Below are 20605 nucleotides of genomic sequence, written 5' to 3' on the forward strand. Positions count from 1 at the left end.
CGGTGCCAGGGCAGGGAGGGCCATGGCCTGTCCCATGTGATGTCCCCATCTGAGGTCACCTGTCCCGGGCAGTGACCTGTCCCTGCTGAGGTCCCACGAGGAGTGACGCCCTGTCCCAGGGGTGGTGACTCAAACGCTGAGGGTGACACCCGAGGGGGGCACAGTCCCAAGGAGGATGGCTGTGCTCACCACCTGTGTGTCCCTGTTGTGTCCCCCCGTGTCCCTGTCAAGCCACCCCCACCAGCCAAGCCCCGCCCACCGCCCAATCCCAGCTCTCCTCGTCACCCCGCGCGGCCCCTCCCCATCTAGGCCCCGCCCCTTCTCCGTGATTGGCTCACGCAGGGCCCCCCCAGGACGCCCAACCCCCCCCGCCATGCGCCAGGTCCCGGCCGGGTCGCGCCGCGCGCGGGCTGCGGGTTCGAGTCCCGGTCCGGCCCGGGGGCCGCTCCCGGTACCGCTCCCGGGGACGGGCCGGTTCCGGTGGCTCCTGCCACGCCCCCCCCGCGCGGCTCGGCAGCTGCTGCCGCTGCTGGCGGTGCTGGCCGCCGCCACCGCCGTTCTATTCCTCTCCTGGCCCGGCGGGGAACGCGGAACCACCGGAACCAGCGGCCCGGTGAGCGGGGAGGGATTAACGGGACGGGATTAACGGGAGCACCCCCAAAACCTTTCGGGACCAACCGAGCTCGGCCGGGACCCCCGGGCTCGTTCAGGATCCGTTCCTGGCCGCGACCAAAGGATGCCGGGGTGTCCTGGACCCCCCCCGGGGGTCCCCGGAACCCTCCGGGAACCTCCCGGACCTTTCAGACCGTGCCCCCCCCCCCCCCCCCCCACTCCAGGACGCCCCCGGCCCCCTCTCGGACCGAGCCCTGCGGACCCTCCTGTCCCACCTGGACCCCGCCCGGCTCTGGGGGTCCCTCCTGCGGCCCCTCCTGCACGAGAGGGTCCCGGGGGGGCCCGGCAGCCGCGCGGCCCGGCAGGTGAGACCTCCCCCGCGACCCCCAAATCTACAGACAGACCCCTCGAGATCCCCAAAATACACAGAGAGACCACCCCCCTCCCCCCGGACCCCCAAAGTATGCAGAGAGACCCCTCCCCGGGACCCCAAAATCCACACGGAGCCTCCCAAATCCCTCAAAGCCCCCTAAATTCCCCCAGACTCTCACAAGCCCCCCCCAAATCCCCTTCCAGACCCCCCAATTTCCCCCAAACCCCTCTCAGTTCCCCTTAGTTTCCCCCAAATCCTTCCCAAAGCCCCCCCCAGACCCCCCCAGTCCCCTCCGGGTGTCACTCCAGCCATGTCCCCACATGTCCCCCCCTGTTGTCCCCCGGGTCCCCCTCCCCTCCTCCCACAGCACATCGTGGCCCACCTGCGCTCGCTGGGAGCCCCCTGGCACCTGGAGCTGGACACCTTCTCTGCGGCCACGCCCCGCGGCCAGGTCACCTTCAGCAGCGTGGTGGCCACGGTGGCCCCGGTGGCCGCGCGGCGCCTGGCGCTGGCCTGCCACTACGACACCAAGGTGGTGGCCAGCGGGCCCTTCGTGGGGGCCACCGACGCTGCTGTGCCCTGCGCGCTGCTGCTGGAGGTGGCCGCTGCGCTGGACACGCACCTGAGGCGGCGGGAGGCACAGGTGAGGGCGGGGAGGATGGACACACAGCTGGGGTCACCTGGGGACAGCTGGGGGACACCTGGGCTGAGCGTCACCTGGGCCCCTCCTGGACACTCCTCGGGTGTCCCTCACTCCTCGGGTGTCCCTGGTTCCCACCAGCCACCTGCGCCCTGCCATGGTCCCTCCACACCCAAGGCCACCTGGACAGATGTGCCACAGGTGTGTGCCACAGGTGTGACCACCCTGGTGTCCCCACAGGACCCCCCTCTGACGCTGCAGCTGCTGTTCCTGGACGGGGAGGAGGCGTTTGGGGAGTGGAGTGTCACCGACTCCCTGTACGGGGCACGGCACCTGGCGGCCAAGATGGCGGCACGGGGTCACCCCGCGGGGTCAGAGGTCACAGCCATGGTCAGTGGCACTGGGGACAGTGTGGGGTCAGAGGTCACAGCCGTGGTCAGTGGCACTGGGGACACTGTCCCTATGGTTGTGTCCCTGTCCCATGATGTTTCCCCAATGTCCCCACGTTCCTGTCCCCCTGATGTCCCCTCAATGTCCCCTCGCTGTCCCCAGAGCCTGCTGGTGCTGCTGGACCTGCTGGGTGGCCCCAGCCCCGCCATTCACAGCCACTTCCCCCGCACCCACCACTGGTTCCTGCGCCTCGTCACCATCGGTGCGACACTGGGGGACAGCGGGGACAGGGCTGGGGACAGTGAGAGGACGGGGACAGTGACGGGACGGGGACAGTGACGGGACGGGGACAGTGACAGGATGGGGGCACGTCGGGACCGAGGGACTGGATCAGGAGATGAGACAAGAACCCAGGGAGGGGCGGGGTGGCCGTTTTGCCTGTGTGTCCCCATGTTATGTCCCCCATGTGTCCCCGGATGTGGCCGTGTGTCCGTCGTGTCGCCGTGTGTCCCTCGTGTCCCCGTGTCCCCGCAGAGCAGCGCCTGCGCCGCCTGGGGTTGCTGCACGCTGCCCCTCCGGTCCCACCGTTCTTCCGCCTCAGCCCCGCGCCCGGGCCCGTCGAGGACGATCATGTGCCCTTCCTGCAGCGAGGTGACTGTCCCCAGCCTGTCCCCAGTGTCCCCAAGACTCCTCGCTGTCCCCCCCCCGTGTTGCTCCGTGCCTGCTTTGCATCTTCCTGCGAGCCCCCAGTGTCCCTTCTTGTCCCTCCGTGTCCCTGATGTTTCCCCCCCCCCCCCCCCCCCCCCCCCGGTGTCCCCGCAGGTGTCCCGGTGCTGCACCTGATCCCGACGCCGTTCCCGAGGGTGTGGCACACCCCGGGGGACACCGAGGACAATCTGCACCCCCCGACCGTGCAGGACCTGGCCAAGGTGCTGCTGGTATTCGTGGCCGAGCTCCTGCAGCTCTGAGTCCCCCAAAAACCCCAAATAAACCCCTCAAAACACCAAAATTCCCGTTTATTGCCTGGATTTGGGGGCTCCGGAAGGGTCACACCTGAGCAGGGCAAAAAAAAGGGGGTTAAAGGAAGGCGATTTGGGGGTCCTGGGCGGGGGGATTTGGGGTCCCAGGGGTCTCACCCGCGTGGCCGACGCTCTCTGCAGCCGCCGCTCGGGCCCGGGGGGGCTCAGCTGGGGGGTCCCCCCTGTGTCTGCCGGGGTCCTGCTGCCAAAAACCGCCATTAGACCCCCCCCAAAAAAAACCCAAATCCACTCCTGGAACCCACTGGGATTCCCACTCCCAGAATCCCCTTGGAGCTCACAGAGAGACCCCAAAACTCCCCAGCCTCCCTCCAATCCCCCCAGAATTTCCCCCAGACCTCACCTGCACTCTCCAGTTCCTGCCCTGGTAACATCAGGGCCCCCCGGGCCTCAACCACCACAAACTGCCCCAAAATCTCCCCAAAGTCTCCCCAAAACCTCCCCAACCCTCACCTGTTCCCTCTCCTCCTCCTGACCACCCCCAACCCAAAACCCAGCACCGGGACCACCCCCTGAACCTAAACAATGAACCCCAAAACCTCCCCAAATCCCCCCAGAAGTCCCCTAACCCTCACCTGCCGCCCCCTCGCCTCCTCCTGGCCACCGCTAGCCCCACTCCCGGCCCCAGCAGCAGCAGCGGGAGCGCGCACAGCGCCAGCGGGGCCGGACCCCGGCGCGGCTGCGGGGCCGGGGGGGGTCCCCCCAAAACCTCCTCCTCGCAGAGCACCCCCATAAAGCCGGGGGCGCAGGCACAGACGGGCCCCGAGAAGTGCGTGAAGCACGTTCCGCCGTTCCCGCACGGGTTCGGGGCGCAGGCACCGGCGCGGCGGCGGCACCGGGGACCCCCGAAACCCAAGGTGCAGGAGCAGGTGAAGGAGTTGGCGCCGTCCTGGCAGGTGCCCCCGTGCGCGCACGGGTTTGGGGTGCAATCGTCGGCGTTGTGCTGGCAGCGGCGCCCCGAAAATCCCGGGGGGCAGCGGCAGAGCGGGGCCGAGCCCTGCGCGTCCCGGCATTGCCCACCTGGGGTGGGGGAGGAATGGGGAAAAAGGGGAATTTTGAGGTGGGAAAGGAGAATTTGGGGAGAGAAAGGAGGGGGGCAAAGGGAGGAGGAGAAGGGGGGAAACGAGAAAAAAAAAAAAGAGGGAAAAGAGGTTTGGGGAGAGGAGGTGAAAAGGGGTTTGGAGAGGAATGGGGTGAAAAAGGGGATTTGGGGAAAATGAAGAGGGGAAGAAAAGGCGGGGGGAAAGGAGAAAAACGGGATTGAGAGGGAAAAGGGGGTTTAAAAGGATTTGGGGGGATAAACGGAGAAAAGAGGTAAAAAAGTGGGGAGGGGGGACCGGGGTGGGGAGGAAATGCGAGAAAAGGGAGGAGAAGAAGGGTCAGGGTGTGAATATAGGGGGTTTTGGGTGTTTTGGGGGGGGATTATGGGGAGTTCTGTGGTGTTTTTGGGGGGTTTGGGGGCGGCTCTCACCGTTCAGGCAGTAGTGCGGGTCGCACCGGTCCGCCCGGCGCTCGCAGTTGGAGCCGCGGAATCCCGGGGGGCAGCGGCAGCTGTACCCGGGGGTCCCCAGTCCCATCCCGGGGGAGCTCCCGGGGGTCCCGGGCCGGGGGTCGGGGGCGCAGGCGCCGCCGTTGAAGCAGGGCCCGAGGGCGCAGGGGGAGGGGGGCACCTCTGGAAGGGGGTACGGGACCCCCGGGAGGGGATCGGGGACCCCCGGGAGCAGCTCCGGGACCCCCGAGGGATGATCTGACACCCCCGGGAGGGGATCCGGGATCTCGGCCAGCACCGGAACAGGGTCCGGTACCCCCGGGAAGGCACCGGGGACCTCCGGGACGCCCCGAATTTTCTCGGAGACCCCCGGCGGTGGCTCCGGGACCGGCACGTGCCGTCCGGGCGGCGGCGAGGACGGGGCCGGGGCTCCGGGGGTCGCCACCGGGGCCACCGACGGAGCGTCCGGGACCAACTCCGCGGATTCGGGGGCCACCTCCGGGGCCAGCGGGGCCACCAGAGCCGCGGCCACCGCCGGGGCTTCCGGGGCCGCTGCCGGTGTCGCCGGTGCCACCGGGATGTCGCAGCCGCTCCCGTGACCCTTCGGGGACAGCGCGGTTACCGGGACCGGCCTTCTGGAGGTTCGGGGGGTCCCGGGGGGTCCCGGGGGTTTCGGGGGAGAGGGGGGGTCTCCACTCACCGAGCAAACGCCGCCGCTGGCGCAGGCGCTGGGGGGAGCGCAGGGACCCCGACACCCCCCTGAAGGGACAGAGGGGGGGTCAGGGGACCCCAAACCTCTCGGGGGGGGGGGGTGGGGGGAATCCCAAAAGAGGGGGGGGGGGTCTCAGGTTTTTTTGGGGGTGAGGGACTCACGGGGGGCGCAGCAGCGGCTCCAGCAGCGTCGGGGGGAGCAGGGGGGGCAGGGGGGGCAGCCGGGGGCGCGGGGGGGTGAGGGGCAGCGCAGGCGGGTCCCGAAGCGCAGCCCCCCCCCGGCTCCCCCCCGCCACCCCCCCCCCGGCCTCAGGCGCGGCCGCGACACCGCGCGCCCCAAAAGCCTCAGGGGGGGTCCTGGGGGGGTTGGGGGGGGGAGGGGGTCAGCAGCTTCAGAACCCCCCCGAGACCACCCCTGCCCCTCCCCTCCCCCGGCATCCCCGACCCAAAATTCCACCCCCCATCCCAAATTTCCACCCCAGAACCTCAAATTTTCCTTCCCCCAGCCACTCCCTGCCTCCCCCTTTTATTCTTCCCTCCCCCATCTCTGAGGCCCCCCCTCCCCAATTCCCAAACACCCCCCCCCCCCTCCACGGACCCCCCCCCTCACCCCCGGGGTTCTCCTCCAGCCGCCAAGACTCGACCACGAGCGAGACGCTGCCCTGGGAAGGGGGTGGGGGGGGGGGGCGACACAAAATTTGGGGTGGGGGGCTCGTCCTTGCCTTCCCGAGCTCTGGGGGGGGGGGCTAGGATTTGGGGGGGGTGTCTCATATTTGGGGGGGGGGTCTCACCGGCCAGGGGAAAGCGAGGGGCAGGCGCAGCAGCCGGGGAGCTCCGGGTGCGGGGGGGGGGCCGGGGGGGCTCTGTGCGACCCCCAGGCTGCAGCCCCTGCCCCCCCCGGGGGGGCGCAGGCAGAGCCGGAACAGGAGGCGACACCGGGGGGGGGGGGGAGGGACCCCCCCCGCAGGGCCCCCCGGGACCCCCCCGCGCCGACAGCACCCGCAGCTCCAGGACCCCCGCGGGGCTCGCCTGTGGGGAAAGACCCCAAAGTTACCCCCAGGGACCCCAAAATCCCCCCCAACCCCCCTCAGGACCCCCCCAAATTCCCATAGCCACCCGCCCCCCCCTCCTCACCGGGGCGGGACCGAGGAGGAGGAGGAGGAGGAGGGGCAGGAACATGGCCGGGTCTGGGGGTCCCGTCGGGGCCGGGGCTCAGCGGGGTCTGAGCCCGGAGGAGCCCCCAGACCCATTTGAAGGGGCCAAGTCCCGCCCACTGAACCCAAACCACGCCCCCCAAGGGGGGGAATCTGACCCCAAAAACTCCCAAAAAAGGGAGATTCGGACCCAAACTCTCCTTGGAAACAGCGGATTGAGCCCCGAAACTTTTCCAAATACGAGGATTCGCACCTGAACTCCCCAAGCACCCCAAAAATGCGGATTTGGACCCAAAAAAGGGGAATTCGGCCTGAAAACCTCTCAAAACCACGGGATCCCACCCCAAAATCCCCAGACTCGAGGTAGGACGGGTTCCCCCAAAAACCAAAGCACTCTCAGATCTCCACTTCAGCCTTTATTTACCCCAAAACGGGGCCCGGACCCCCCAGACCCGTCCAAATTTCCCCCCAAACCTCCCCTGGATTTGCTCCTGGAAATTTGGGGTTTGGAACAGGGGTGGGGGGGGGGAAGGGGCGGAGGGGATTTTGGGGTCCCCCCCTTCTCTGACGCTGTCCCATGATGTCACGATGATGTCACAAAATGACGTCACTGTTGTTTGGAGCGCGGCCAGAGGCGACCGGTGAGGGACCCCAGGAAAGCCCCAGTGGGTTTCTTGCCCTGGGCCAGCTCGGCCAGGCGCTGCTGCTCCTCCTGTTTGGGGTGAAAAACACCGGGATCGGGTCAGGGCTGTCCCTACAGGTGAACCCCGACCCCAAATTCAGGATGAAAAACGCCAGGATCGGGCCAGGGCTGTCCCTACAGGTGAACCCTGACCCCACATTTGGGGTGAAAAACCCCAGGATTTTGGTCAGAGGGGAGTCTCCAGGTGTCCCCAGCTCCCCCCCAGGTGTCCCCAGTTACCCTGCAGGTGTCCCCAGCTCCCCCCCAGGTGTCCCCAGCTACCCCGCAGGTGTCCCCAGCCCCCCCAACCAGGTGGGGGTGTCCCCACCTCCTCCAGGCGTGTCCGGCGCCGCTGGAAGGCTCCCAGTGGATCTTCCTCCAGGGAATAATTCTCCAGCACCGTCCGCACGTCCTCGACCCCGCTCAGGGCGATGGCTGCAGTGGATTTGGGGCCGTTTCGGGGATTTCCAAGGGGTTTTGTGGGGGAACACGCAGATTTCGGGTGTTTTAGGGTTTTTTGGGTGGGTTACAAAGAAGGTTTGAGGGGTTTTATTTTGGGGATCGGTGAAGTTTGGAGGGGTTGGATGGACTTGGGGCACGTTTCGGGAGGTTTTGGGGTGTTTCAAGGAGGGTTCGGGGTGTGTTTCAGGTTTTGGGGGCGTTTTGTGATTTCACCCAACTCTTGAGGAAGGCAGCAGGGTCGTAAAGCGCCCAATCCTCAGAGCCACCGGGGTTCGGGTGGATTTTAGCCGAGTTTAAAAGCATTTTTTGGGGTACACTTCAGGACATTTCACCCACTTTTAAGGAAGGCAGCCAGGTCATAGAGCGCCCGGTCCTCGGAGCCGCCGTCCCAGCGCGGCAGGGCCAGCCCGTTGTACGGCTGCAGCCGGAACGAGTCCCGGCGCCAATCCACCACCACCACCCGCGCCGGGTCCCGGTTCAGGCACGAGATATCCTGTGGGAGGATCCCAGATTTGGGACTTCGGCCCCAGAACAGGGTCTGGGGGTGCAGGGGACCCTGCAGGAGCCCGGACCTTGACGTGATGCCCGTCCATGTAGCGCGTGGCGTCGCGGAACAGCCGGTAGGAAACGAAGCCGTGAGGGTCGATGCTGTCGATCAGTGGGAATGCAGTCTGGGGGGGGCGGGGGGACAGGAAATTCGGGGGTATTTCAGGGGGTTTTGGAGCATTCCGAGACCCCTACCCAACGTGGGCGGGCAGGGGTCCTCAACTCTCCTGGTGGCCTCGTGTGAGACCCCCAAAAAATCCCTGAACTGCCCCCAAAACGCAGCTGAGCGGGACCGGCTCAAGGGAGGGTTTTTCCTTCCCCTAATCCCCCCTCAAACCCCTCCCAAAAACACCAAAAACCCTCCCAAATCCCCCTGGAACATGAGGGGCTTCATCACCCCCGGCAGCCTCAAGGGAAATCCCAAAAATCTCCCAAAATCAACCCCAAAAAAGCCTCCAAGCTGCCCCTAAAACACAGCCCCACAATCATGCAGGCCTGGGGATGATTTTCCCCACTCCTGCTTTGGTTTTGGGGAGGTTTTTTTGGGGGCTTTGGGCCAGGCTTTTTTCGGGGTGGTTTTCCATACGGGTTTTGGGGTGTCCCCGAACCATCGAGCCCCCTAAAAACTCGGAAATCTCCTTCAGTCCCTCCCCAAAAAAAAACCCAAGAATCCCCCAGAAACACCTCTGGGATCCCCCAGACCTCTCAAACCTTCCCCAAAGTCCCCCAAAACCCCAAATTCTCCCCAAATTCTCCCCAAATTCCACCCTCACCATCCCGGTCTCGGAGGTAAAGATGACGATCTCGTAGAGAGGTGCCAGCTGCTGCAGGAGGTGCTCGATGCCTGGCCGCTTCTTGAACCTCCAGCCTGTCACCAGCTGCATTTTGGGGCAAATTCGTGCATTTTTGGGGGTTCAGGAATGTCGGAAGGGGGTCTCCGGGCTTTAGAAAGGTGTTTCTGGGGGGTTTTGAGGGGTGTTTTTGAGGCGTTTTGAGGGTTTCGAGGATTCTTTTTTGGGAGCAGCCGCGGGGATCTGCTGGGTTTGAGGGGTCTGGGAGTCACTCACCGACCACTCGGGGTGCAGCAGGACCCCCGTGAGCTCGATGACCAGCGTGTAGGGGGGTTGGTAGTAGGGTTCCCGCAGGGGGTCCGGCAGCAGCTTGGGGCTCGTGGGCTCAATGATCATCTGGGGGGGTTACAGGGGGGACAGTGGGGACAGGGACCCCCATGGGGACAGGGACACTCCCACAGGGACAGGGAACCCCAAATGGGGACAAGGACCCCAAACTTGAGGTCACTCCCCACCCTCCCTCCCCAAAATTGGCCCCAACCCCCCCTTCCCTCCCCCAGGCTGGGGCCACCCCCCCAACCCTGGGGCCCAAGCAGGTGACAAATCCCTCTGGGGCAGTGCCAGAGCCTCCCCCAGCCCTGGGGACCCCATGGGACCCCCCCAAACCCCCCAGGGACCGCCCCCAAACCTCACTTGTCTGTAATCCTTGAAGTACTTGAAGGTTCTGCGCAGGTGCTGGATCCCCACAGGGTCTGCAGAGCCCCCGTGAGACCCCGGGGGGGGGACAGAGACCCCCCCAGAGGGGACACAGAGACCCCGGGGGGGGACACAGTGCCCCCCCTGCCCGCCCCAACCCAAAACACCCCCCCAAAAAATTCCCTTTTGTGTCACACCAGGGCGTGAAAGGGGCTGGGGGTGACACCGAGGTGACAAACGGCACTGGGGGGCGTGGCACTGGAGCGTCCCCTCCCCTGTCACCTCTCCCACCCCCTGCTTGGGGGTCACTCACCGCTGTCGAACTCATCAGGGATCTGTGGGGGACAGCGAGGGGACATTGAGGGGACAGCGAGGGGACATTGAGGGGACAGCGAGGGGACATTGAGGGGACGCTGACGGGTGGGGGGGCGGAAGGGCCAGCCCGGGGGACAGGGACAATTCGCAGGTAGGTGACACTACAGCCTCACGTCCTGTTGCCCCCTCCGGGGTCATTGTCACCCGCTGCAACCCCCTTTGATGTCCCCGTGTCCCCCGGATGTCCCCCCCTCCCCTGTGGTGCCAAAAAGGGGATTTGGGTGACAAAAGTGACACAGTGGGCAGGGACGGGGGGTGGGGCCTTTGGCGACTTGCCACCCTCCTTGGGGACAATTGTCTCCCTTCAGGGACAGCCCCCCCTTTGTCCCCTCACCTTGTCCCCGTGCTCATCCACTGCGTTGCTGCCTGCGGAGGGACATTGGGGACACCGGGGGGGCATTGGGGACATTGATCAGTGTCCCCCCGGTATCCCCTCAGAGCCCCTGGGGGGCACAGGGGACACGGGAGGGACACAAGGGGACACTGAGCAGGGCCACGGGGGCGGGGGGGTCAGGGGACATTGGGGACAAGGGGAGACACAAAGCGGACTTTGCAGAGACGGGGGGGACACTTGGGGACATCGGGGGAACACTTGGAGACACTGCTCAGGGATATTGTCGGGACACAGGGGGACACGAAGGGAGGCGCGGGGACACTTGGGGACGCACCGAAGATGTAGAGCACGGCCACCCCTCCGGTGGCCGCCAGGAGCCCCCCCAGGCGCAGCGCCAGGCGCCGCAGCGACCCCCGCGCCGGGTCCTCGTCCTGCGGGCCCGGGGTGTCCCCGGCCACCTGCGGGGACAGCGGGGACTCGTCACCGCGGGGACACGGGGCGGGGGACACAGCCCCGGTCACCTGCGGGGGGGGGACAGCGGGGACACCGCGGGGGGATCCCCAGTAACTGCGGGGACACGAGCGGAGACCTGGGCGGGGCCACGAGGAACAGGTGAGGCCTGAAGACACCTGGGGACACCTGGGGACCATGGGGGGGGACGGGGTCCCCGGCCACCTGCGGAGTGGACATCTGGGGACCGTAACGAGCCTCGGAGACCCCTGCGGACTCTCGGGGGTGGCCGCAGATTTTGGGGAGCCCCGGGTCTGCCCCGCCCGGGGTCACTGCCACGCGCGGGCCCCCCCCCGCGTGTCCCCCCGTGTCCCCACCTGGTGCTGCCGCAGCCGCTCCCGCAGCACCGAGGCCGTGTCGGAGCCCGCGGCGGAGCCGCTAAGGGGGCGGCGGGGCCCGGTTGGACCCCGGGGTGGCAGCGCGGGGGTCGCGGACCGGCCCCGCCGCGCCCCGAGCGCCGTGCGGAGCCCCCAGACCGCCGCTCGCCCCGCCACGGACGCCGCCATGTTGTTGTACGGCAAAGCGCCGGCGCGGGAGCGGCAGCCAATGGGATCTGCGTGTTCGGAAAGGTGCAAACCAATCAGAGGAGAGGAGTAGGGGCAGTAGGCGGGGCGACGTGGGAGGTGGCCAATGGCGGCGTTGTGGGCGACCAATGGCGGCGCGGGGAAGACGGGGCCATTCGCAAGGCAGCCAATCAGAGGAAGCGCTGGTGGAAGGGGCGCGAAGCCGGGAGAACACGTGGAGGCAGGTGGGATGAATGGCGCTGCCGCGACCCCCGGAACTTGCCCCAAAACGGGCCCCGAAACCCCTGAAACTGGGCCCAAAACGGGCTCCAAAACTGACCTCAAAACAAGCCCCAAATCCCCCCAAATTATCCCCAAAAAGCACTCTGAAACCAGCCCCAAACTCCCCAAAACCAGCCCAAATTTCCCCCCAAAATCTTCTGTGTCCTCCAACCTCCCTCTGGCCCCCCAAAAAGGGTGCACCATCCTCCCACCAGACCACCCTTTATGTGGGGAGGGGTCTCCCCCTCTTCCCCCCCACCCAAAAATCCCAAAGGAGACCAGGTGCTGCACCCCCAGTTCTTTATTCAGCATCTAAAACCTGGCGACAACAAATGGGGCAGGGACAAAACGTGTGGGGGGGAAAGCAGAAAATGGGGGAAACTGGGGCAGAATGGGGGCAAAATGGGGCTGGGGGCTGCCTGGGGAGGGGGCTCAGGCCTCGAGCAGCTTCCCCAGGAAGCGCAGGTTGAGGATCTTGAGCTGCTCCTCCAGGTCCATGCGCACGATCCCGTCCTCGCCGTCAATGCTCAGCAGGATCCCCGTGGCCTCGCGGTCCTCGCCCAGGATCACCTTCACCTGGGGGGGGAGAGGGGTTTGGGGGATCAGGGGAAATCTGGGGGATCCCAAAGGGGTTTTGGGGGTCCCGGGTGTGTTGGGGCCCCACCTTGTTGCTCTTGGTAGGCGTGACGGGCTCCAGGTGCTCACTGGACACGCTCACCACCTTCTCGCTGTCCTTCAGGTACACTGAGCACATCCCGCCCTGGGATTGGGGGGCCGGGAGGGGGGGGGCTCAGCCTCGCGGGGGACACCCAAAAAACCAACCACTAAAAATGCCCCCAATCCCCCAAAAATCCTCCCAAAATACCCCAAAAAAACCACCCAAACCCTGAGATCTCGATTCCCCACAGCTGGGGGGGGGTACGGGGATGATTTTCCTCCTCCCAAACCCCCCAAAAGCCCCTCCCAAGCCCCCAAAACCCCTCCCAAACGCCCCTAAATCACCCCTGAACTGTCCCCCAACTCCCCCAACTTCCCTCAAATCCTTCCTGAAACCCCTCCCCAATCCCCCAAACTCCCCCGCCCCCTCGAACTCCTCCCCAAACCCCTCCAGACTCCCCCAAGTCCCTCCCAAACTCCCCCAAATCCCCGCAGACGTCCCCAAACACCCCCCAAACCCCCCCAGCCTGCCCGGCTCTGACCGTGACGCTGCGGATGACCCCGGTCTGCCCCACGGCTGCGCTGTCCAGGTACGAGTCCCGCACTTTCACCTGGATGTCCGTGGTCACCCAGTCGCCCGCGCTGGGCTCGATGCCCGAGCCCGGGGTGTGTGGGTTGTAGCCACCGGGGGACGGAGCCCCGGGGGTCATCGGGCTGTAGCCAACTGGGCTGGGGCTAGGGCTGGCCTGGGGGGGCACGGGGACAGCGTTAGGGGGTGGGTTAGGGGTGTCTGGGGGTGTTTGGGAGCGCTGCGGGAGTTCGGGGGTACCTGGTACGCCATGGGGGAGGGCGTGGGGTGGTAGCTGGCCGGCGAGTGCGTGTTCTGGTAGCCCACTGGGCTCGGGGCTACCTGGTGGTAGCTCTGGGGGGAGGGGCTGGGCTGGTATGAGCCCTGGGGGGAGGGGACGGCGTAGGGCGAGAACTGCTCCGTGTTGTACCTGGAGACAGGTGAGGTTACACCTGGGGTCAGACCTGGGAGGATTTGGTGGCCCCCCAGGAGTCGTTTCCCCCTTTCAAGGCACGTTTTGGGGTCCCCCCCAGCCCCCCAAAACCCAGATTTGGATTCCCCAGGACCATTTACCCCCACCCCATATCCCAACCTCGCAGACTTCTGGTTCCCCTCTGGATGTCAGGGGGATTTTGGGGTCCCCACTCACATGGCAGGCGTGCCAGGGGTCTGGGGGTTGTAGGGCTGGCTGACTTGGGGGGAGGCGGGGTCAGGGTACCCCGGGGTCTGGGGGTTCGGGGTGCCCCCGTAGCCCTGGGGTGATGGCGTGGGCTCGTCCTCGAAGCCGTACTCGAAATCCTCGTCAGCCCTGGGGGGAAAATTCGGGGAGGGGTCCCCAAAAATGGGAACCTAGCTCCCAAAAGAGAGTGGGGGGGAACGACTCCCGGACTGGGGGGAGTTTGAGGGGGGAGGGACCCCAAATTGAAGGAGGGGTCCCCCAAAGGAGGAAGGTTGGGATGGGGGGTGGGTCTCACTTTGAGGGAGTGTTGGGGTTATTTTGGGGTTATTTGGGGTTGTTCTGGGGTTATTTGGGGTGCGAGTCTCACCTCGAGGGAGTGTTGGGGTTGTTGGGGTCCCAGGCCCCGCTCTGGGCTGGGGTCCTGCTCCCGTCATGCAGGGGGGTCTGGGATCCATAGTGGGGGGTGCGGCTTCCTGGAGGGGCACCCCAAAAATTGCGTCACCCCCCCTGAGCCACCCCCTGGCGCTGCCACCCTCCAGCTGTCCCCAGGGTGACCCCACATTGCCCCCAGAGCCTCCCACCGAGCCACCTTTGACCCCAAAGCTCCTGGGGGTGACCCCAAAGCTCCACCCAGCCCCCAGCCTCGGTTTGGACCCCCTGAATTGTCCCCAGGTGTCCCCAGTGTCCTACTGACCGTCGTGCAGCGGGGTCTGCGAGCCGTACATGGGGGTGCGGGACCCCGAGCCGTACATGGGGGTCTGTGAGCCGTACATTGGGGTCCTCCCGTAGGCCGAGGTGAGACCCCCAGGGCGCCGGGACCCCCTGTGGGGACAGGGGGTCAGAGGGGACAGGGACCCCACAGACAGCCGGGGGAGCTCCAGCAGGGAGGACCTCCAGGACCCTCTTTGGGGGGGTCTCACCTCGAGGGGTGAGACCTCCCTTGAGGGGTTATTTTGGGGAGTTTTTTTGGGTTATTTTGGGGTTATTTAGGCTGGGAGTCCCCACCACCCCACAGAGGGATCTCCATCCCCCGGGGCTGTCCCCAGGCCTGTCCCCCCTCACTCACACAGTGGTCAGTCGCTGCCTGTCCACTGAGATGGTCTGGCACGTCGAGTGCAGCTCCACGCGCGCTGTTGACTCCGTGGCGTCCTTGACCACCCCTATGTAACCTGGGGGGGCCGGCGGGAGGGTGTTCAGAGGGTTTGGGGATCCACCCGAGGGGGTTTGGGGGGTTTTGGGGGTCCCACACCCACCTTTGTAGGGCCCCTGGGAGATGCGCACCGTCTGCCCGATGAGGTCGTTGTCGCGCCGGCCGCGGCCCCGGCTCAGCCCCCCGGCCCCAAATCCTCCCCTCTGCCCTGGGGGGGTGGCACGAGGGGGGTCAGCGTGGTCCCTGAGGGTCCCCAAACTCCCCCGGGACCCCCCCAAAGGCACTCACCGGCCCCACTGGGGTGCATGGGGCTGCTGATGCGGGGGGACATTGGGGCAAAGCTGCACATGGCGAAGTTGGTGACGTCGCGGGGCTGCGGGGAGAGGCGGTTGGATTTTGGGGGGGAAAACGGGGGGAAAAACGGGGGGAAGCGAGGAAATTCGGGGGGTTTTGGGGTCGATGCTGACCTTGGAGCCCCCTGCCAGCACCAGGTGCCGGGTCTTGCACACGAACATCCCCCCATTCTCCACCAGCTTCTTGCAGTGCAGGAAGGCAAAGCCCCGGAACAGGTGGCGGATCTCACCCTCACGGCCCTTTTGGGGTGGGAGCCAAAAAGGGGGTGAGATCCCCCCACCCCAAAATTCCTGGGTGAAACCCCCCCAAATTTCTGTGGATTCCCACTTAAAAAATTCCCATGGGACTGGGGGGGGGGTGGGGGGGCAGCTGGACAAAGGGGAGAGACCCCAATAGAGCAGGGAGTCCCAAAATGTCCTGAGAAGCCCGAAATTTACGGACACCCAGGGCAGTCCCTAAAACATCAGAAAGACCTCCAAAACACCCTAAGAATCCCCCCAAAACAGCTCAAGGACCTCCAAAAACAACCCAGGGACCCCCTAGATCTCCCCCAAACACCCTGAGGATCCCCAAAATGCCCCGAGGATGCCCCAAAAACACCCCCAAGCCCCCCCAGACCCACCGAGTGGGGACCGTCGATGACTTTGACGATGTCCTTGACGTGGATGTTGTTCTGCTCCGAGTCCAGCGCCACAGCGAAGCGATTGTCTTTCTTCCTGGTGACAGCCTGGTGCCGCACCGTCACCACCTTCCCGTACATGTTCAGCACCTGGGGGGAGCAGGGGGTCAGGGACACACCTGGGATACCTGGGACGCACCTGGGATACACCCAGGACACACCTGGGGGCTAGGTGGGGAAGGGGCTTCAGGCATCCCTACATCTGGGGATGCTCAGGACATGGATTTGGGATCCAGGAGGTTCCTGGGGGACTCAGGAAGGGGCTTTAGGGACCCCCAAATTTGTGGGGGGAGCCACCTGGAAAGGGAATTTGGAGCCCCTCTGGAGGCGGATTTGGGGTGTGGGGTGACCTGGGGGGCTCCCCCAGGATTTGGGGACTGTCTGGGAGAGATTTAGGAAGGGATTTCTGGGAGATTTTAGGTGGTGTTTTGGGGCAAGATTCCGGGGGATTTTGGGTGTGATTTCAGGTAGCGTTTTGGGGGGATTTTTTAATGGACTTGGGGGAGATTTTCGGGGGTCTCACCTGGAAGGTTTCCCGCTCCAGGCGTACGATGACCCCCACGGTTTGGGGGTCCAGCTGCACCAGCTCTCCCCACTCGTGCTGCCCCCCCACATCCACCCCCGAGGCTGTCTCAGAGCAGAGCTGCAGATCCCGGGGCAGCACCTTCAGCTGGAGCAGGAAATGGGGAAAAATCCTCTGGGATGGTGCCAAAACCACCTGATTTCACCCCAAATCCTATTCTCGCACTTTCACGGTTTTTTCCTGGGCTTTTCCCTGTTTTCTTCAGAGATTTTTCCCTCGTCTTTTCTATTTTCCTTGGTCTTCCCACTTCTTCCCAGTTCTCCTACGTATTCCCTGGGTTTTTCCCATTTTCCCCCCATTTCTCACCTCGTGCATGGTGAGCTCCAAGAACAGGATGACAAAGTTCTCCTCCCCCCTCCATTTCCCCTGATTTCATCCCATTTTACCCCAGTTTTATACCACCTTTCCCCGTTTTTCCCATTTTTTCACAGCTTGTTCCCATTTTCACCATTATCCCCCCCTCCCCATTTCTCACCTCGTGCATGGTCAGGTCTGAGAACAGGATGACAAAATTCTCCTCCACCCTGACAATGAGCCCGGTGTCGCCCTCGAAGCGCCCGGCAATCACCTTCACGTGGTCACCCATCCTGAAATATTTCCTCAGCTCCTGCGCTGGGAACTCCAGCATGTCCTGGTGAAAAAAACCCAAATTCACGCCTTACTGCCCCCCCCCAAAAAAATCCCCAAATGGTTTCTTTTAAATTTTTTTGCATTTTTCAGACCTTGAGGTCCTCATGCTTGGGCATGATGGTGATCTTGTTGCCGTCCACGCTGAGGATTTTGCCCTGCAGGTTGATGAGCTCACCCTCGCACACCTCCACGTTGTCCCCTGGCTGGAAGTTGTGTTCCCGCTCTTTCCCTGTGGGGTTATTGGGGGGTTTAGGGCAATTTGAGCAGTTTGGGAGAGGGTTTTGGGGTCTGTAAAGGGAATGGGGATGGATCCCTTTACCTGTGCTCTCAGTCACCACCTCCAGGTCGATGCCTTCGGGTTGGTCCTCGAATTTCTCCAGCTCGGACAGGGTGGGCTTGACCCCCTCCGTGATCTGGGATTGGGGTGAAAATCCCAGGGTTTGGAGCAAAAACGGGTCTGGGGCCCCACCAGGCAGGTTTCAGGGCTCAGACCTGTAGATTTTGGGTTCCAACAAACAGGTGGATTCCAACAGGTCGGGTTTGGGTTCAAACAGGTGGATCTGGGGCTCACCACGGCTGACATGGCGAAGCTCTTGAACAGGAAGCCCTTGCGGCTGTAGCGGTTGCCCTCAAAGATCAGGAAGTCGCCGTCGGAGGCCACGTCCCCACCCAGGGACCTGCAGGGTCACTCCATGGTCACCCGGGGTCACCCCAGGGTCACTGGATCCCCAGGGATCCCACGGGACTGGGGCCCTACCGGATCTTCTCAGCATCGAAGAGACGCTGGGGCGGCCGCTTGAACTTCTTGCGTTTGGCGAACCAGTCCTTCTGTGGGGGGAACAGAGAGGGGATCTGCTCAGGGATCCACTAACCTGGGATCTGCTCTGGGACTCACTGACCCAGGATCTGCCTGGAATCCCCCCACCTGCCACCAGGTGAACCGCCCCCCCCAGGTGAATCTGCCCCCCTCCCCCCGTTCCTCACCAGGCTCATCCGGGCTTTGATCCGGTCAAAGTCGATCCTGGGGATCATCTTCAGGGAGATCTGGTTCTGGCTGGGCTCCACGTAATCTACCTGTGCTCGGGGCCACGTCCACAGGTGAGCCCTGGGCTGGGCAGTGGTGTCCCCCCACCTTCAGGTGACCCCAGATGCGTCCCCTCCCCTCTCAGGTGTGTCCTCCTCACCTGGGCGATGTCATCCTTGTAGATGCCCCTCTTGAGGCGCACCCAGGCCTTGGGTTTGAGGTTGGTCACCTCCTTGACCACCTTGAGCACGTCAGTCATCTCCTTGATGGGCACCATCTGCTGGTTCCAGTACCCCAGACGCAGGTTTCCCACACCCTCGATGGCCTGCTTGACGTGGGTCTGCTTGTAGGCCTCGACGTACAGGTACCCCCGCACGTGCTCGGGGGCCACCACCGACTTAATCTGCAGGGGCTGGAGACGGGAGGGACACAGGTGTGACACCAGGAACAGTCCCAGTACCATCCCAGTAATGCCCACGCACAGGTGTGGCCCCAGTCCCTCCCAGTGCTCACGGTGTCTGTGTACTGGTAGGCGATGAACTTGCGCATGAGAGCGATGGCCGTGGCGCGCTCCTCCCCGATCTGGGCACAAAACAGCGGGGTTTGGGCAAAAACGGGAGGGTTTGGGTAACAAAAACGAGGATCTGGGCTACAAAGAGACTTTTGGGCACAAATCCCAGGATTTTGGTCCAACACCTACCTTACACTTGACCGTCCAGAGATTGGGGTCCCTGCGACGGACAACAAAACCTTGTTATTTTGGGGAGAACTGACCCAAATGCCCCCTTTTTCCCCCCTCTGGCTGAATTCCCACTCCTGGTGAGTTCTAACTCAAATCCCTCGGGTTTTTCTCCCAAAACTCACTTGACACCGGGCAGCAGCTGCTGCTGGGTGATGTCATCTGAGAGCTCGTCAGAGCCGCCATAAACTCTGGGGAAAAGAACCCAAAATCAGGGAATTTTGAGGTGGGTGTGGCCAGGGATGGTGACAGAGAGGGAGGGGACACTGGGGGGGTCACTCACGTCTCCCCCACTGAGGACTTGGCATATTTCTTCATGTAATACTCGCCCAGCTCCTCCTCCCGCTGGTCCCTGATGAGGAAAATGGGGAGAAATCAGCAGAAAATGGCAAAAACTGGGGGGAAATGAGGAGAAATCAGAAAATGGGAAAAAACAGGGGGAATGGGGAGAAAGGGGGGAAAATATGGGGAACGAAGAAATGGGGGGGAATGAAGGAAAAGGGGGAAAAGTGGGAGGAAACTGGGGGAGAAGTGGGGGAAATTGGGGGGAATCAGCAGATAATGGGAAAAACAAATGGGGGGAAAATGAGGGAAATGGGGGAAACAGAAATGGGGGAATGAGAAAAAAATGGGATAAAGAGAGAGAAAGCAAGGACAATGAAAGAAAATGTGGGAATATGAAGGAAAAACAGTGAAAAATCAGGAAAAAGGGGGGGAAAATGAGGGAAAAGAATGAAAATGAGGTGGGTGCTGCCCAGGATCACCTCCAGAGGTTCTGGAGCCGCCGTGCCCCCGAGCGATCCTCATCCAGCACCACGTTGTCAATGTTAGAGGCTGAAGAATAAGAGGCAGAGGAAGATCAGGACGGGGATTTGGGATGTGGGGGAGGGGGTGGGGGCAGGAATTCCAGGAACCCCCCAGAACTGGGGGAGGGGGGGCTCTTACCTTCAATCTCCTCTGCCCCGGGGAGGAGGTGACGGTGGAGGATGAAGTAAATCAACAGCAAAACCGGGGAATGGGGGAGAATCGGGGGTTTTGGGGGGAAAAAAAAAAAAAAGCAACGGAAAAACCCCAGGCGATAGCAGATGAGATGGAGGGGAGGATGTAGGGAGGGGGGATCAGGGACCCCAGGAAAAGGGAGAAGGGATTTAAGGGGGAAAAAGGGATTTAGGGAAAAAGGGATCTGGGGAAAGGGGATTTAGGGGGAAAAGGGGAACTTAGGGAAAAGGTGATATGGTGGGGGAAAGGGGATTTTTAGGGTGGGAAAGGGCGTTTTGGGTAAGGAAAAGGCAGTTTTGGGGATTTGGGGTGGGGGGAGCAGAGACCCCCCCCTTCCAGGGCTTCCCCCCCACCTCCCTGCAGCTCCCCGGGGTGGGGAGCATCCCCCCAAACCCCACCTTTCTCCAGGATGTCCTCGGCCCCATCCTCCCACTGATCTTCATCTTCGTACTCGTCGTCCACATCTGCGGGGCACACGGGGAGCAGGGGTCAGGGGCCTGCAGACCCCAAAACCCCCCCAAATCCCCCGCCCCGCCGCTCACCGGCCTCATCCAGGATGAAACCCCCATGCCGCGGTTTCTTGGCCGGGCGGTCATCGTCCTCCTCCTCTTCCTCCTCCTCATCGTACTCCTCTTCCTCCTCCTCTTCCTCCTCCTCCTCCTCCTCCTCCGCCTCCTCCTTCCCGCTGCCCGCTCCGCGCTGCTCCTCGGCCTGGGGGATGGGGGGGGCTGGGGGTCAGGGACCCTTCCCCCCAAAAAGAAACCCCAAACCCCCGGGTCCCCCCCGACCCTTCGGCCTCACCTCGTTGTCGTCGCCCTCCTCGCTGCTGCGCTCGCTCTCGTCCTCCGAGAAGTTGCTGTCCTCGCTGTCCGACATGGCCGCGGCTCGGGGGAGGGGGCACGGGGGTGTCCCGAGGGGTTTTCGGGGGTGCTGGAGGTATCGGGAGAGCCCTGGGA

The 20605-nt window shown here is 64.0% G+C and overlaps 4 protein-coding genes across 6 annotated transcripts; 1 reads left to right on the forward strand and 3 right to left on the reverse strand.

The window, feature by feature from the left end:
• The first annotated feature begins 373 nt into the window (after window positions 1-373).
• QPCTL (glutaminyl-peptide cyclotransferase like) lies at window positions 374-2983 on the forward strand. The gene is made up of 7 exons (XM_062512492.1): window positions 374-613; window positions 837-977; window positions 1353-1628; window positions 1866-2015; window positions 2178-2277; window positions 2550-2666; window positions 2838-2983. The coding sequence occupies exons 1-7, from the start codon at window positions 374-376 to the stop codon at window positions 2981-2983; spliced, it is 1170 nt and encodes a 389-aa protein (XP_062368476.1).
• A 79-nt stretch (window positions 2984-3062) lies between these two features.
• On the reverse strand, window positions 3063-6502 carry DLL3 (delta like canonical Notch ligand 3). Its single transcript, XM_062512460.1, has 8 exons — window positions 6387-6502; window positions 6044-6281; window positions 5863-5914; window positions 5415-5609; window positions 4524-5300; window positions 3628-4072; window positions 3152-3236; window positions 3063-3068 (listed from the first exon to the last, which is right to left on the reverse strand). The coding sequence occupies exons 1-8, from the start codon at window positions 6500-6502 to the stop codon at window positions 3063-3065; spliced, it is 1914 nt and encodes a 637-aa protein (XP_062368444.1).
• A 314-nt stretch (window positions 6503-6816) lies between these two features.
• On the reverse strand, window positions 6817-11308 carry TIMM50 (translocase of inner mitochondrial membrane 50). Of its 2 annotated transcripts, XM_062512475.1 has the most exons (11): window positions 11120-11308; window positions 10627-10750; window positions 10293-10324; window positions 9897-9918; window positions 9581-9639; window positions 9164-9283; window positions 8870-8974; window positions 8123-8221; window positions 7887-8043; window positions 7417-7523; window positions 6817-7118 (listed from the first exon to the last, which is right to left on the reverse strand). In XM_062512475.1, the coding sequence occupies exons 1-11, from the start codon at window positions 11306-11308 to the stop codon at window positions 7014-7016; spliced, it is 1119 nt and encodes a 372-aa protein (XP_062368459.1). In that variant the 3' UTR covers window positions 6817-7013. The 2 variants fall into 2 exon arrangements, with proteins under 2 accessions (XP_062368459.1, XP_062368460.1); XM_062512476.1 differs by lacking the exons at window positions 10293-10324; window positions 11120-11308 and having other exon boundaries at window positions 9581-9918; window positions 10627-10710.
• A 568-nt stretch (window positions 11309-11876) lies between these two features.
• SUPT5H (SPT5 homolog, DSIF elongation factor subunit) lies at window positions 11877-20581 on the reverse strand. 2 transcript variants are annotated; one of them, XM_062512500.1, is made up of 29 exons: window positions 20451-20581; window positions 20192-20360; window positions 20048-20113; window positions 19596-19607; window positions 19415-19484; window positions 18934-19002; window positions 18776-18841; window positions 18612-18642; window positions 18425-18493; window positions 18072-18323; window positions 17872-17961; window positions 17645-17715; window positions 17459-17564; window positions 17207-17300; window positions 16980-17116; window positions 16733-16888; window positions 16198-16344; window positions 15618-15764; window positions 15109-15234; window positions 14930-15014; window positions 14745-14849; window positions 14558-14660; window positions 14186-14313; window positions 13859-13964; window positions 13462-13620; window positions 13074-13242; window positions 12787-12990; window positions 12252-12347; window positions 11877-12163 (listed from the first exon to the last, which is right to left on the reverse strand). In XM_062512500.1, exons 1-29 carry the CDS (start codon window positions 20523-20525, stop codon window positions 12020-12022), a joined length of 3252 nt encoding a protein of 1083 aa, XP_062368484.1. In that variant the 5' UTR covers window positions 20526-20581; the 3' UTR covers window positions 11877-12019. The 2 variants fall into 2 exon arrangements, with proteins under 2 accessions (XP_062368484.1, XP_062368485.1); XM_062512501.1 differs by lacking the exon at window positions 19596-19607.
• Window positions 20582-20605: the final 24 nt, after the last annotated feature.

This window comes from Cinclus cinclus, chromosome 37, assembly GCF_963662255.1.
Source record: "Cinclus cinclus chromosome 37, bCinCin1.1, whole genome shotgun sequence".
Taxonomy (NCBI): Eukaryota; Metazoa; Chordata; class Aves; order Passeriformes; family Cinclidae; genus Cinclus; species Cinclus cinclus.